The sequence below is a fragment of the Cibotium barometz genome, chromosome 8 (assembly GCF_041138505.1).
Source record: "Cibotium barometz isolate CiBa-2024 chromosome 8, ASM4113850v1, whole genome shotgun sequence".
NCBI classification, from domain to species: domain Eukaryota; kingdom Viridiplantae; phylum Streptophyta; class Polypodiopsida; order Cyatheales; family Cibotiaceae; genus Cibotium; species Cibotium barometz.
Window position 1 is genome coordinate 39,326,042 of NC_141053.1, and position 17,567 is coordinate 39,343,608.

At 41.2% G+C, this 17,567-nt stretch overlaps 1 protein-coding gene across 1 annotated transcript; it reads right to left on the reverse strand.

Annotated features, from left to right (window-relative positions):
- Positions 1 to 1,041: 1,041 nt before the first annotated feature.
- On the reverse strand, positions 1,042 to 2,313 carry LOC147636244 (NDR1/HIN1-like protein 10). Its single transcript, XM_086801677.1, has one exon. It carries the CDS (start codon positions 2,141 to 2,143, stop codon positions 1,265 to 1,267), a length of 879 nt encoding a protein of 292 aa, XP_086657803.1. The 5' UTR covers positions 2,144 to 2,313; the 3' UTR covers positions 1,042 to 1,264.
- Between the last annotated feature and the right edge of the window lie 15,254 nt (positions 2,314 to 17,567).

A 17,567-nucleotide genomic window follows, 5' to 3' on the forward strand; every position in this document is an offset into this window, starting at 1 on the left:
ATAATGAATTCTAGGACAACTAGCTCATATATCCCTAAATTTGATCTTGACTTTATATATCATCCTTTAAGTTACAAGGGGCCATGTCATTAGTACCAAAGGCAATGAAAAACTGTTAGTGCAGTAGGTTTTATGGCCCAACTATGTAAAACAATTTGGAAACAATTTTGACTACCCTTTTTCCTATTTTAGATTTAGGCCTTAATATTCTTTCCCAATCACATGAATTGCCATCACCATTCTAAGCCACAAACTTACTAATATTACATCAAAGCTTGTAGGAGCTAAAATAAGAAATAACAATAAAATAACGGGGATTGTAATAGTACTATCTACATTAGTACTATTTAATTTACATATTTAATACTAGTTTGAGTGAATATATGCCCCTCATATTTTTTCTAGGGTGAAATCATAGTAGTATACACTCACTCCACATCACCATAAATGCTTTAGCATGCACATATGGTAGAGTCATCAAGCATGTTGTTCCATAAGCTTGGTAGAGTCCATAACTTTCAAATTTGATATTATCAATATACTACAAAATAGTAACAACCAGATATAAGCTATATATTTAAATAAAGAGAATTGATTTCATGAGACACACCCCCTACTTGCGATAAGAGAATGATAGAGAGGAAGAAAAGTGGATAGAGACATTGGGAAGTATGTGAGAGAGAGAGAGAGAGAGAGAGAGAGAGAGAGAGAGAGAGAGAGAGAGGTGATAGTTATTAGCACCTTAATTCCAAAAAACCAAGAGTGAATTGATTCCTACATGCACCACGACAATAAATAAATAATTCATTTTGAATAAGTAGGATGAATACATGTAAGACACTTATGCACTCTTATTAAAGTCACGTAAGCCTCCAATGGTGGATACCATTTTGCTTTTGAAATTTGGTCCCAATTTTAGAGTCTTTCGATGGTGGATGCCATTTTGTATTATAAGAAGATCCTTGAAAGAGCTCAAGTGAAAGAGAGATGCATAAGATCAAAATTATTAAACAAGGGAACAGTGTGCCATCACCGTTATTATTATTAAGCCACAAAGCTTTGTTTAAACGATAAAGCAAAGAGATGTCTATTCTCTTGTTTTTAAGGAATGAAATGAAAGAATCTACAATAGGTGTGGTGTGTATGTGGAGGGGGAGGAGGGTCTAGTATGCAGATGGGAGGGAAGGTGTCTCACAAGAGAAAAAGGGGTAGCATGGATATCATCATCGAAAGGGGTAGATATAGCAAGCACGGATATCATCATCTAGAGCAGCTTCAAGCTTTTCAGCTTGAATTTGCAGCTCTTGGAGAGGAGGCGGACGTCTTCATCGGTGGGGTTGCTGATCTGCACATTACAATCCACTTGGACTTTGGAGTCCTTGGATTTCCAGCTGCCAACTCGTATTCTAACATGGGCGATGGTCTGGGCTTCCAACCAGATGCTGCTATCATTCTTGAGGCTAGATTGCAAGGTGGAGCCGATCGAAGAGGTCAAGGCAATGTCTTGCCCCTCCATTTCTAAGGCCAGGAGCGTCGTGTTCTGGTGGCCTTGGTAGAAAGCAGGAATTGAGCCTGTGCCGATCTCTGTGCCCGCGTAGTAGAGGGTAACGTCCACTTCATCGTAGTAGATGCCGATCTTCTTATTAGGGTTCTCCGCCTGCACAGTGAATGTCACGCTTGCATCCAAGCTCAGCACAGCATCGGAGGTTGTAGCAGTTGACGCTGAAAGATTGAACTCAGAGATCGTGGCTTTTGTCACTGAGAAATTTGGCGCTTTAGGCTTCAACACAAGGTAAATCACAAGGACTGCTATTCCCACTAATACAACTATGGTTGCCAAAACGGCAAAAAACGAAACCAGGCAGCAGCAGCAAGGGCTGCGGCGGCGGCGATTGGCGCGATGGCTAGGGTGGTTAGGAGGAAGGGGAGGCGGAGTACCGTAGGTATAATCCTTCTGCCCAATCTTGTCATTAGGGTGATCAGGCATTAATCTCTGCTCCTGCTCCTTGTGGATCGTCTTCTCGGGCATTTGAATAGACACAGAGTTAGTGGAAGGCGCAGCAGATGACTGCATGAAAGGAGGCGCGGAAGGGGAAGGGGCAGCATGAACCTCGTCAACGGGATGAACCCTATCGCTAGCCATAGCAGAACTCAATCAGGAACGCGCAAATTTGTCTCTGATCTGCTGCAAGCAAGCGGGTGAGTGGCAGGGAGAATCGAAGCAGCGATCAGAGATGGAGAAAGTAGCTGATGGAGCTGCAGACAAGAAGCCGTGTTAATATGGATTTGCAGCTGTTAGAAACGTGGGCATCTGGGCAAATGATAGAATTCAAAACCACGCGCTTGCCCTCTGATCAGAGAATATCAACCGCCCAAAAATTCCACATCCACGCGCTGCGGACGACGGCTCCTGATTTTGACTCGTTCATAATTTTCTTCCCTGGGCCGCGCTTCGCACTATCTCACACGAAATATTTATTTGCACACAATATATATTTATTTCACTCCTTGCTTAATTTACTACTCCATTTTTCTTTTTATACACTCTTACAAATGAATAATGTCTTTACATTCACACTTGGAACTTTAAAACCTTCTAACAAAAAAAAAAAGAGGATTCTCCATCTCCTTAACTACTTCAAAATGAACATACCTAGGAAGTATGCAAACTAGAGAAAATGGAACACTTCCTAGTTAGACTATCTAGGGAACCGATGGGAAATTTCCCTTGGGAAATTTCTCATCAATTCCCTAGATAGTCAAATTTCCCATCGGTTTGTAGGAAAATTTCCCCCCATCAGTTCTTAGGAAAATTTGCCATCAGTTTGTAGAAAAATTTCCCCATCAATTTCCCATCGGTTTGTAGGAAAATTTCCCATCAATTTCCTTTGTAGGAAAATTTCCCATCAACCCCTAGATAGTCTAACTAGGAAGTATTCCATTTTCTCAGCTTGCACACTTCCTAGGTATGTTCATTTTGAACTAGTAAATGAGATGGAGAATCCTCTTTTTTCCTACCTATATGGAGAAAAGTAGGGTTAAGTGAAACATTCCTAAATTTTCAAATAAAAAAAGTGAAGTAGTAATGTGTCAACAAAAATAGGATGCATTTCCACTTTAGTTTTGGTCTTGTTATAATAGCTCTACTAATGTACCTCTAAGGTATGCTCCTTCAGCATAGATCTTCCATAAACATTAATATAACTTTCTTTCTCTAATGCCAAGTATCTGATATTGCCTAGCTTAGATGTCACTAATTTTTCTAATGCCAAGCATCTGTATTACCTAGCTCAATTCTAAATATAGATCATCGATTGTGCACTCTTAATGTGCAATCTAAATATAAACTATGGCCATTTGGACACTATATGACCAAAACTACCATTAAAATGATGTGTGTGTACTGACGCAAATGTGTGCTCATGTGTGGGCATAGAAAAAAAGTGAACTAATCTTATAAAGCTTCAGAAGCAATCCTAGTGAATGGGAGGGTATATTTTCCTTGTACAAATAGGACATTTGAGCCAGACATGATGGATATCGTTTGACTTTGTGTGCCCATTCCCCAACTTCAAAACTTGGAACAATGTCAACACTTTAGTTGTATCATTCATATTAGATTTTTGTATGTTAGATGTGCTTTTGTTGGGAACTACTATGGTGACAATTTCCATAGATGGTTATCCAAACTAGGACATCATTAAACTATATTATTATTATAATGGATATCATCATTAGTAGCACAAATAAACCATATTTAATTATGCTATGTGACAAATTCATAAACGGTAATCCAAACTAGGACATCATTAGTAGCACAAATAGACCATATGTAATTATGCTATGGTGACCATTTTATAAAGTTTAATCCAAGCTACTCCTTAGCCGTAGCTACCTATCATAAAACCCATTACCTAATTTCCATGGTCACATTACAGAGATATGCAACCAGACTAATGGTTATTAGTCATAGCTAAACTTTTTTTTTTTCGTACACACCCGAGGCCCACTCAAGTGGGTGGAGCCGATTTCCCCTTCCAACAATTAGCCAATTATCATGGTCGGGCAAGGGCCACGTACCATCGGGCAAAAACCACGAATTAGGCATCCCCCATGACCACCGCGATGAGTCGAGTGCTGGAACAACGGAGGGGTCTCGTATGGCTATCTCGGGTGATCCACCACCCGAGGAGGAGTCACTCGAGTGTTCAAGGGGCAAGAGCCCGAGCAACCAAACACATCAAGCGAGCATAGGTGTCCCTTTATAACATCTTTTTTTTTTCGTACACACCCGAGGCCCACTCAAGTGGGTGGAGCCGATTTCCCCTTCCAACAATTAGCCAATTATCATGGTCGGGCAAGGGCCACGTACCATCGGGCAAGAACCACGAATTAGGCATCCCCCATGACCACCGCGATGAGTCGAGTGCTGGAACAACGGAGGGGTCTCGTATGGCTATCTCGGGTGATCCACCACCCGAGGAGGAGTCACTCGAGTGTTCAAGGGGCAAGAGCCCGAGCAACCAAACACATCAAGCGAGCATAGGTGTCCCTTTATAACATGAGAGAGCCTAATGAGACTTGAACTCATAACCTAGAGGTTACAAGTCACAAGCTTTGACCACTACACTAACTCAGTTGGGACTAGCCATAGCTAAACTTCATGAGGATCCAAGCCACTTCATGATCTACCATGATTTGCATTACCAAGCAACCCATAGCTAAACTTCATGAGGATACAAGCCACTTCACGATCTACCATGATTAGCATTACCAAGCAACCTAACCATCCTTTCCATAGGAGGGGCAATGCTTAATCGGTACAATTACAAAAAGACTCCATTAAGCAACCTGGCGATCCTTTCCATAGGAGGGGTAGTGCTCAATCGGTGCAGTTACAAAAAACTCCAAAGTTCTATGAAATAGAGTCCTGGAGGGCTGTGCTCAGCTAGATTGAAGAAATCATAATGGCTATTATACTTTCGGCCTAGTTCATACCTCTAAACATTGATTAATGCCAGGGAGCACCCATGCCAGTGTGATGTAATCTCCACAGAGTGTGATGCAGTGGCATTATCATACAAGGGGTCTCTTTCCAACCCTTGTTTGATGATTCCAACATATATTTATTGGCCCTTGACTGTGCCTACTATCAAGATGCAAATCAAGCTGCAAAAACAAGTGTGATGAAAAAGAAATGCCCTCATTTTACTTCTATTCCACCTTGCAAGCTTTTGCACACAAGCAACACTTACAATACATATCAAATAAGGCACTACCAACAATACATGTCTTTTCAAACAAGTGAGAACCCTAACCTCCTTGTGTGTCACATTGACACCCACCCGAGTGTGACGTGGACATGCTTCTACCCATTGGCCAGCTCAGAGGTCAAGTATGTGGCTGGATTTATGTGTTTGTAAGGGCTATTACTGCGCCAAATTTTTGTAATATTATCAGGTGCCCAATGAGCAACCCAGTGTGGACAAGGGTTATCGTGTAAACACACCTAGTTAAACATAACTATTAGGGTTGGTAGAGTTGACCAACATTAGACAATATAAAAAAGAGTCTAGGCTTTACCCATATTGATTCATTGATCATCATTGAGTTATTGAGAACTTAGGAGCAGTGCTACCATTGACTATTTCTATTCACCATTGTATTCATTTCATGTTAGTAATACATGGTAGATTAGGTCATCTCTCTCTACCATGTGTTGAGCATGAAGAAGAAGCAGTTTGAACATGGGTTTAGGTCTTTGATTTGGTGCTAATATCAATCAATCAATTGATAAATGCGCTTTCGCGCACCCATGTTACATTGTGCATTGTGTGTGAAGATCTTCACAAGGCCAGGCAATCACATCTAAGCATGGCATTCACTAGGTTTCTCGACATTCAAGAACAAAATATGTATTTACTGTGCTCATTATAAGGAAAACTCATCATTGGTGTAACAACATATGTACTCACTATTACCTTATTATGTATGAGTCAACAAGGTTTATAACCTAGAGCTCTAGCTGCTAGCATATTACTCAAAAGTGTAGCTGCAGAAGAGAAGATCCACATAGCCCTTGGGTTGCAACACATTCAGATGCTACTCCCCACATCTTAGGCCTATTGCTGTAACTCTACTTTGCCCTTAGGCAACTAGACAGAGCTGCTGATGCAACACAACCTTGCATGTCAACTGAGTATAGACAACCTTGTTTTGTCAGATCCTAGATGCTTGGACACTATTCTTATGTGATGGAGATGATCATGGGAGGATTTTGCAACCTGTCGTCATAGAGCCAACTTACCAACATGGTGATGTGGCTTCAAACACATGTGGATGTACACCATCAAGCCTTCTTTACCTTACACCTGCCATCTTAAAGTAGCCACCTACCCCTACAGTCGTGCCGAGAAAAATGCTACTGATAGCCTTAGCCTTACTCCAATCAGGGCAAAACTATATGAGATGAAGTCCACCATTGCTTTGCTGCTGCTATAATCAGCCAAGGTTTTCCCATCAACAACATACTCATCTCAACATGTTTAGGATATAGGTACAGGTTTGCACACTTTTAACTCCTCTATTGAACCTTGTCCATCTATTGGACATACCATAAAGAGTGGCCCCTTCAATCCTATTACATGTACTACTACAACTCCCTACACTGTTTATAATCCACTGTTTTTGGAATCCCCTCACACTAGGTGGCCCGCCGGCCATGGTAACATGTTTACAACTGCCTTTAGGGCATTGGATCAAACTATCAATAAAGTTGCATCAATGACTATAATCCACTTGAAAGTCATCTAGAAATCGGTTCCCTGGCTTCCATCCACTTCTATCTGTGCTATCCATACTGCTACCTCCAATTGTTGATATTTTACCCATGCTGCTGCACAAGAGGTTGTGGGCATCTGCAAGGTTGTCCCTCCGCAAGGAGTGAAGGCCCAACATGAATGAATGATGCTGGCTAGTTGGTTCAAGGTCATGCCTTTCTGTTGTGGATTGGACTATCCATAAGTAGGGGGATTGGACTATGCATACATTGCACTATGCATAAGATACTGCCAGACTATGCCCAACCCTTGTGCATTACCTAGGTTAAGCTATGCTAGTCCAATATAAGCTTAGTCTGTCACCATTATGATGACTATAGAAATGGGTCATGAGATTGTGGGGTGGACGTTACCAGTTGCTTTTGACAGCAAGAATTAGAAAGTCTGCTAGGTGCGGATTTTTCTACTAGGATTGGTGTAACTCCATTATTCCCCTTCTTGGTGGTTAAGTGCAAAGGTGTGTTTGTTGCAGCATGGCTTCATTTCTTGCATTCCAAAGCCGTAAGCCCATAGTTTCTTGGCCCATTATATCATCAGAAGCAAGCTTCTTTATCGCTTCTACATGGACACGCAGTAAATGGCCACATGCAAGGGCATGCCACCATGCTTATCCTCACAAATGATGTCTGTGACATGAAAGGGCATGTCAGACATGCTTACCCTCACAAATGATGTCTAACACCGTCACCCTAGGTGAGTAGGAAACCCTATCTTCCAGCACGAAGTGGGAAAGATTGGGCACCTGTGGCCATGTCAAAGCAGAATGAAAACCCTAACAAAAGAACCCCATGACATGGCCAGAAAAAACTCAATAACTTCATAGACAGATGTGATCGATGAGCATATCTGAGCTAATGTCATCAGATCAGGAATGGAGCAATTCACAAGCACACCTTGTCCCCTAAGAAGAACGTATCCTTAAGCCCTCATGAGAGTCCCTACCCTTAGATCTCATTGGAAGTCATATGGTATTACCTCTAACATTCAAAGGAGTCTATGGGAGGAGGCTGTGGCACTCTTACAAGAAGGCACAAATCTCCTCATTCTTTTGGATTTCACTACATGGTGGACTAGCCACCAACAACCAGTGGAGATCAGTTGTTGGCGTTAGCTCAACTTGCCTAAGATGTGCAAGAGCTTCAAAGACAGTTTATCACTGCCTATGGGAATGCAGGGAAGCACATAGGATTTGGACCGTGATAGCACACCTATTTAGCAGGATTAGTAAGGATGCCTACATATCTTTTGGTGCTATCATTTGGTTGACTCAGTTGGGCCCCAGCTTAGGTACGAGGGGGAAGACAAGAGTCACGTCATTTTGTTCAGGCAAGGAGTTGCTCAGTGGGGTTTCCTTCGGGATTTGCCAGATTCAGGATACGTTCCGCCGCCGGCAGAGAGATTGGACAGTGCATGGGAGATTATTGCTAGTATTACAGCCTAGCACATCTGGAAAGCTAGATGCACTGAGGCCATAGAGGACACACAATGCCTTTGCAGGATTTGGAGTGATATTATCCATACCCTTATGGCAACCTGGGCTAGAATCCAGGGATCTTCGAGGGCCGCAGAGAGAAAGTGCGGCCACTTTATGAGAGAGTGGGATCATGGTCTATTCTTCATTTCCACTCATATGGGACCTTGTTGGCAATACAAGACACCCGATTGCTTGAGATCTCCACCTAGTTTGGTTTGAAATCTCCCTTTTGTATATTTTTTCATACTTAATAGACGTCTCTTCTCCGAAATAAAAAAAAGGAAACCGTAAATAGTTAGTGCTTTAAAATAATCAAGCTTAGTCTTAGCCAAGTGTTTTACAATATGTGTGTGTTCTCTTTAATCTACACATCATATGTGATACATATGTAGATTAAGAAAGTGTGTTCATTCTAGCCAATGGACATTTTCTATTGGATATTCATGCTCCACCCTTATATTGTAATGTCCACCTCATGTTTGTATGGCCCTAGGAGTAGCCATGGTTGGGCAGCCGAGGCGCCTTGTCATCGTATTAACCCTATTTTGGGCTTAACAAAGGCACTCCTCGTTATACATAGGAGTAGCCAAATAAGTGTTATGTAAACGACACTCTAAAAGTCCTATATATTATAAGAAAAGCTGGCAAATGACTGAGCTTAATAGATTAGGTTTAAGTTTGGACACCCAAGTGTAAATAAGGGCCAATTGTATATTAGCAATTTTCTCATATAAAAAAACATTGTCCCCCTTTGTGCCAATTAAGTCATGCTTATCTACTTGCTCTTATCATGTGGAGAGAGAGAGAGAGAGAGAGAGAGAGAGTGGAGTACATGAATCTTGGTGCATGCGCCTCTTATTCATTGTGTGAGAGTGACAGAGGTGAGTCCAGAGAGGTGAAGCATCCTCTTTGTGGGGTCACAACAAGGAGGAGAACGTCGGATCTTGGAGAGCTAGTAACCACTGGTAGTTCTTGAAGGCTAAGAATCCCAAGCCAGAAGCAAGGTAAGTGCCAAACGACAATTGTTGCTTATTTTACAAATTACTAGAATGATGGAATTCTTGTGAGGCTGAGAATGAGCCATAACATTTTTGGTGCCACTGTCTGGGAGTCAATCTTGCTTTTTCTAACTCCTTTTAGTTCTTTGCTCCTTCCTTCTTTTCAGTTTTGTTGAGGTTTGGAGAAGAGTTGTGTCTGGATAAGGTTTCTGTATTATTGAGGAATGTGTGGAAAAGTATAGATTTAATAGTGTTTTTAGTGAAAGGAGTGGTGTGTGAGGAAGCTTGGAGAAAGGCATACCAATCACCTTGAGTTCAATTTTTAAATTTTTTATCATACTGGTTTTTCACGTGAAAAATAGTGTGTTTTTGTCTTTTTTCAAAAAATCATTAAACAAAAAATATGTTATTTTTTGAGTCATTCTAACAAATTTATTATCTTAGCCATATTGAGAATGTTCAAAAACCGCACTCTGTTCCCACAGTTACCAAGCAGAATTTTGATGGTGAGGTAATTAACTAGCATGCTCAATATGGCCCCAATCGTTTTCTTACCTTTAAGATCCTACGGAATGCTTTCCTTCACTGTTTTTGGAAAGACAAGACCTCTTCCCAAGTGTTGGATAAGCTCCGTCAGAGTTGTGGCACAAAAACGTTTGCTAGGGAGGATTATGCACCACGTTTCCGCACTCTTCGGAGTCGGGTGTATCCTGTGGATCGGCCAACTGAAGCCTTGATGGGGGAATGGTGTGTTTGTGGATTGTGCAAGAAGTTGAAACCAGTTGTCACTTCAGTAGATCTCACTATTGGGGGCTTTGATGCACTAGTGAAAGCCGCTCGGCGTACTAAGCAGCACAACTTGACAAGTCGCACTTCTAAGAAGGGAAATCATAAGCACGATTCGCATTCCTCAGATTTGGACCAGGAACTGGAGGACACTTCGGATGAGGACTCGGATACAGACTCAAAGCAACAAAAGCCGGATAAGAAAGTCGATGCACGACTGTTTGGCAGTATTGTGGCGAAGTTCATCGAAGGAAGTGCGAGAGGGTTTGGATCCAGATTTCATCCTGGTGTCTGGTGTGCCAAGTGCTCCAACGAAGGCCATACCAAGGAGGACTATAAGCTAACCCTGTATTGTGCAATCTGCGAGTGCAATCTGCGAGACCAACACACATAACACAGAATCTTGCCGATATAATAGTCGTGTTCAACGAGCCACAAGTCCAATGCAACCCCGTGTTTTCGTATAATAAGTGGGCCCGTCAATCTGGTAAATGCTGGCACACCACCTTATTGTCCTTATGGGCACGGAAGATCCGAAGGTGCACTCGGTGGCAATTTTCATTGTTTACTACTATAAAGCCCCTATTCACCGCAAGTCTGAATGTCTGGTCTTGAAGCGCCATCAAGGGGAATTACAACAAAATCAGGTGGAGGGGTCTACTTCGTAGGCTCTGATAATTAATATGGTCCATATTGAGCCTCTTACAATGGAAGACAGTCTACCAATGGGGCTATATTGGGCGGTGACACATTCACAGGAGAGCCAGTGACGAGAGAGAAGCATGATTCGCCAAGGACAAAGGACAAATCCACAGATTGGGTAGAACAAAAGCATGTTCGTAGGTTGCCAAGTTAGTGCAAGAAGCACAAGGGGCGGTCCGGAATGATCAGCAGGTTCCTTCCCAGATCCAAGTGATTGAGCATCGTCCACCAATAAGTACGACTTTGCAGTCAGTAAGGCAAGTACGCTTGTCGTTTCTCCTTTTTCTGGTAAGCTAGACGAAGGCCCCAAAGTAAGGAGCAGTTGATGGTGTGGGAAGAATCCGACATCCGGGAGGAAATCAAAAAGGACGAAGGAGGCCAGAAAGTGCCAACTTGAACAGGATGCATGAAGGAAGTCCAGTTGGCCGATAATCAAGCAAAAAGGTGAGAAGTTATACACAAGCTACAACAGGAAGTGGGAAGCTTCAGTCAGAGGGGAGCAGACCCCGGTGAAGATAAGTCGATTAAGGCAAAACGGTACTACTGTCCGAGAGTTTGGATAGCAAAAAAATTTTGGATGTGGAAAGACAACACCTTTTGAGTATGATCTATGGGAAGATCTCAAAAATATGAAGCTCAACATGATGCTGGATCAGTTGCAGTGTCTTGTACCCAATCGCTGCACACAGTTAATCCGAAAGCTTGTGGGTGAAGACTACCTTGCTGAGGTTTCAACTGGCACAAAGTGGTTAGCACCCAGGAAGGAAAAAAGGATCAGCCTTTAAAGTCCAGCCAGTTGTTGCGGATTGGGATGAGGCAGTTCCAAAAGTAATAGTTCAGATACAGGGGAAGACCATCAAAGGTGTGGTCCTTGATGGCGGATCTGGAGTGAATATTGTCACGGATAAAACCCACTAGGAACTAGGTATCCTAGAGCAAAAATTGGAACCGGCTCCGTTTCTTATCCGAATGGTAGATCAACGAAGAGTGAAGCCGCTTGGGTTAATCCGAAACTTTGAAATCCAGATAGCAAGATGTGATTTCCTAGTAGCATTCATTGTCTTGAAAATGGAAGGAATTGTCGGATCTTACCCTATGCTATTGAGAAGGCCATGGCTACGATAAGCAAAGATTAAACACAACTGGGCAACCAATCAGATTATAATCCAGAGCCGGAAGAAGAAAGTCCGAGGTGGCGTCCTATGATATGCTACAACAATCTATCTAGTTTGTGCTGAAGGATTGAATTGACTGGAAGGAGTAGATGCAGACAAGGAGGAAGAAATTCTTAACCAAAATCCAAATTTAGTATCACTCTTTGAAGCGGACGTGGATAATATTGTTTCCCATTATAGTCTAACTTTGGATATGGCCAAGTCTCGATGGCCAAGTCCCGAGTGTCCCACAGCACTCTATTGGATGACACAAGTGTGTCGGACGAATTTCAAGCTCTCATTGTGTCGGATGAATTTCAAGCTCTCATTGTGTTGGCGGAAGAAAAACATGAGAGGGATATTAAGCATGTCCATCGGGTCATAGTAGCAGATGAACTGGAAGAAAAACATGAGAGGGATATTAAGCATGTCCATCGGGTCATAGTAGCAGATGAACTGGAAGATATGAATCTAGGAGATGCGGAGGATCTAAAGATGGTCTGGGTCAACAGTAAGCTTGATGTAGAGTTTAAACAGAATCTCCAGCAATTATTAAAATCATGTGGTTGTATTTGTTTGGAGTCACAAAGATATGAAGGGAGTTGATCCTCAGTTTTATCAGCATCATATCAATCTTAAGGATTGACACTACAGAAGGTGTATTGGATCAGTTAGCTAGATGTGGATTTGTTCCGGAGTGTTGTGGTTGTATTTGTTTGGAGTCACAAAGATATGAAGGGAGTTGATCCTCAGTTTTATCAGCATCATATCAATCTTAAGGATTGACACTACAGAAGGTGTATTGGATCAGTTAGCTAGATGTGGATTTGTTCCGGAGTGTTGTGGCTCCGGATTGTAATGACGAAATGTTCATTTTCTTAATAGAAGGAATTTTTCTTGACACAATCTTTTGTCTACTTTTGTTTGTGCTGTTATTCATTTATGTTCTTTGTCTTTGTCTGTAATGCGTTAATATGAATAACAGTACGTGTTATTTCACAATCCTTGCAACATTCTTATGCTCCTTGGTGGTGTTACGTCATGCATTAGGACATTTTGGAGGTCATTTTTGTAGGGCCTTGTAAGAAAATGGTTGATTCTTATTTTCTCTCTCTAGAAAAAATCTTGAAATATTAAAATAAAGAGAATGTAAAAGTCATAAAAGTGTAGTCTCTGAGCCAAAGAGGTAAATTTTCTCCCAAGCGGTCGTCCTTAAAGTTTGTTTTGGAACCTTCTTTGAAATGATACATTCAAAACTGCAAGAATAAAGTTAGTTTCAGAAGGATATTATTGTAGGGAAGACAGTTTGGAGGGAATTAGAACCTTCATCTCCAATTTCAAAAGACAAATACAAGCCTTCTCTCACCATAGCCAGTCATATTCTTTCACTCTGCATCATATAGTGTACTTACTCATTCCTAGAACACTCCAATGGAGAACAACCATGTACACACTCATTCTATTAAAGAGTCTAATCATGAAAGCATTAAGAGAAAGTACCATCTACACATTGATCTAGATAGTGCGCGCCCATTCAAAAACGCAGAAGTGGACAACTATTTCTCTCATCAAATGTTAAAGATCATATGAGGTTGTCGGGGAAGCAACACATAGACCTTTGGTGTGATGGCTCCATCTATCCTATTGACCCCCGTACTGCTTCACATCCTCCCTTTTCAAATCCCACAACTCTCTTACGTTTTGCAGGTGATGGCGCCACAGGCTTACTAGGATATTGCAAGTCAATTTCTTACATGCAAGAAAGAGAAAGGCATTATTTACAACACTTAGCAAAGGCTTGTCTGGTGAATGCAAGACACAGAAAGTTAGATTGGAAGAACAAGAATGTCAAATCACTAAACTAAGAAGTGACCTCCATAAATATAGAGAAAAAGACACAGTCATTGGACGGTGCATATGGAAAAGAAAGCTCAAAAACGTTGAGAACTTGAGGCACGGTTCTGGAGGCCTGAAGAAGAGAATCCAAGCCATAAGGTAAGATTGCACTGAATGCATTCCCATTCACATGTCTTTTGTGTTAGCAGTTAATATTATTTTATTTGCTAGGCTTCTTTGTGATTTACATGTTCTCTATGTTAGTAATGAGTAGTGTTGTATTTGTAGGGTTGTCATACATCTTGACAAAGAGAATATCAATCCCAATCTTAATCCAGCAAAGCAACTAAAACCATTCGTGACATCAAGAATGGCAAGAGAAATGATAAAAGAGAAGAATTTCAAGGTGGTTCAATGAGATATAGCGGATGAACAATACAGTTTCAGCTATGCGGATATTCAATCCGCCCATAGATTCAAGTGGAGTCAGTCATAAGGGTTATAGTGTCATCCAGAAGTCAATGTCATCCCTCCTTGAGGCCAAAGGCATTAAAGCAAATCTACTTTCAACACCTGCAATATTCATGGACTTGGAGCTCTTGCAAAAGAGAATGGTGGAGTTCTATGATATTACATTTGAGGAGATAGGAGGTGTACTTCAGTTTGTCTATGATATTACATTTGAGGAGATAGGAGGTGTACTTCAGTTTGTCATCAAGCTTGATGAGTACGAGATTATCAAGGAGAAAAAGATGGAAAGGGTCACAATAACACTTATGAATAGGGCTCTTTGTAATTGCACTAGGGATGATCCAAAGTATTTTAGTGCAGTCCGAGACGAACATCTGGTGGCTAGGTTCATTTGAGGTCAAGAAAGAGGACCATGAATCCTTGTTTTGGGTATCAGACACATATCCCCAATCTCATCAAAGAGCATATGAATGCAACCAGGATGCTCCATGTAGAGAAAAGGGGGGAATTTCAAGTCCAATGGCATCTTGCGGGTGACTTGAAGACTCTCAAGTGCTTATTTAATTGCAGCAAAGAGGCCAATGCAAAGTCTCCATGCCTTTACTACATGGACTCTGCAAGGGTGATGGACTCTAAGTGGTGGAGATGCCACAGAACAGACAAATTTTGGATGAGAACTTTAAACCAGTGTTTGAGATTCCTCTTTCCAATGTGCATATATGCATGCTTCATGCTTTGTGTTGTATCATAGAGAAACTGGTTTATCTCCACATTTGGCTTTTCTTGGAAGATCAAGAATGTAGCAGAGAGGAAAGAAGCCATCCGTGCATTGGAGAAGGTGCTATCAAAAATTGGACTACATGGAGGTAATGTCCAAATTCTGAAGGACACTAAAAAGTCATCAAATGAAAAGAAAGTTCCAATGAAGCCCTCCATTGAAGGTGTTAAGGCAAGAAGATTTCTTTCCAAGCCAATGAATAATCAGCAACACAAACCTACAAAGTTAGGAAAGCAATATACAACAACCTACACAAGTCGAATCGAATAGCAACAGTGGAAAAAGCTTCATAATGCAGTGAAAGACCATGAAGGTGCTTCAAGGAATGTCAAAGCAGATGTTTGGCGTTCAATTGATACTCTGTTCCAAATGTGTGAGAAAGTCAACTACTCCCAACAAGACAAAAAGAGCTTTCAAGTTGACAACTTACAAGTGTTCAAAAAAGCATTCAGAGCTACTTGGATTGACACCAACATTACACACTACATGGTATGTTTCTAGCTTACTGTTGTTTCCTAGACCTCGATACTAACTTACATTGTATGTTTTCTTATGCGGCATATTCTCTACAACCACATTCCTTACTTTATCAACAAGTACGGAGATCCTAGCATTTGGAACACACAAGGACTCGAGAAATCACACTATATGGCTCGAAATGCATATTTCAGGCACACACAACATGGTGGTGGAAAAAGTAAGGCAAACAGCCTACAAGAAGTGTTCCAATGGTTCTATAGAAGGATACTACAACAACTACATAAAAAAGTAACCTTGAGGTCATCCAAACTGATGCAGACACTCAGACATATGGAAAGGAAGAGATTGAAGCGTTCCGAAGCATTTAAAAACTCAGATGCCATAGAAGCACAAAACAAATGGAGAGAACAAAAGATTTTTGTTAATCATCATTGGACAGATAGATGTAATACATAAGTCTTTTACAACGTATCTTTCCATTCTAATGACTTTGGCAATTCCAATGACCAAACAGTGTTTGCCATACCCTTCTAGTTCCTCTAGGTTCTCTATGCCTAGAGACAATGCTACTGCAGCATATGTATGAAAGTAACCCCTTCTGTTTGCTGGCATAACCAGGGTAGCATCCAAAAATTTCTAAGGCAGTAGACTTCTCTATCAAAATAATCTTCTCATAACTTTTAGTAATAATCATTGCACCTAGGAACAGGGACAATGTCTTGAATACAAAATTTGCAACTCTCCCTTCCTGGCTCATGGCACTGTGGTAGATTGTAATCTTTGCCTTAGACAATTTGCTTAGGTATTGAGAGAGAGCTGCATCTCGGCCACAGTATTCCCTTTTATGCTAGTGTAAGAATTTGTCTTTGACTTCAAATGTACTCTGCAAAACAAAATAATTAAGGAAACATAAGTCTACATATCACATTCACACACACATAGACACACATTGTCAACACACACATACACAAAGAGAGAGAGAGCCTGAGTCTCATCTACTCACGAACAGTTGGTCTTGCCACCAAAGGTTAATAGAACTTTTAGTATCTTCTCCTACTCTGTTCATCCACTCCTTTGTGGAGTCATTCAACTTATCAAAGCCATATTTGGCCTGCAGCTCCATGAAGGTTTTATCATGTGGCACAAATCCATCATCTTTGAACTTCTGTGCTTTGCCCAAACATATACTGAGACACTCTTTACTATTGTAATTTTCCTCCAATGCTAGTCATCACTATCATCTTCCGAGACAAAACCACTACCCTCTTCCTGAAAATTGGAAATAGCACATAAAGCAAAATCTTCCCTAAGACTGAAAATATTCTGAATGTCAGACAACAGTACATAATGTTTGTTATCGACAACGAATTCTGGCAGCACTAGCAATACTAGACCACGCTGGTCCACTTTGAAGAGATCTACATCGAGAGGTCTCTATATTGATGACGTCTTAAGAGCAACAATATCCATAAACTTCAGCTCCTCTTCGTCTTAAGAGCAACAATATCCATAGACTTCAGCTCCTCTTCGTCTTGTACTAACTCAATCTCTTCCTCAAGTTCTGCCTCCTCAGAAGTAACTTATCTTCTTGGGGAATTTCATCTTGAATAGTACCTTCATACAGTAGTTCTTCACCCCTTCAGGAAACTCTTTATAGAGGCACTGCAAGTAGCTGAGGAATCCAAATGGCTCATACAACAGCCTGCAGTAACTTAAGTGCAAGGTACACCAAGAAGGCTTGTAGGAAGATGGGAGTTCCTAGTACTTCTTATATAGAAAATTGTTTGCCTTCTTGCTTAGTGCACAATCCAGCAAGTGCACATGAGCCTGATTGTTTAGCAACAACCTTCCTTTGGATACTAATTTTTCGAAACCGTCCCTGTGTTTCGACAAGTACTCTGCATGTTGGTCCAAAATTGACTCTACTTGTTGCAAAGTCTTATTAAACATCTCAGCAATAATGTGAAAGTCATAAGCAACTCTCGTGTTACAGACAAAATCAAAAAGTTTCTCATCAATTAGAGCAAGATCATTGCTCTCAAAAATTTC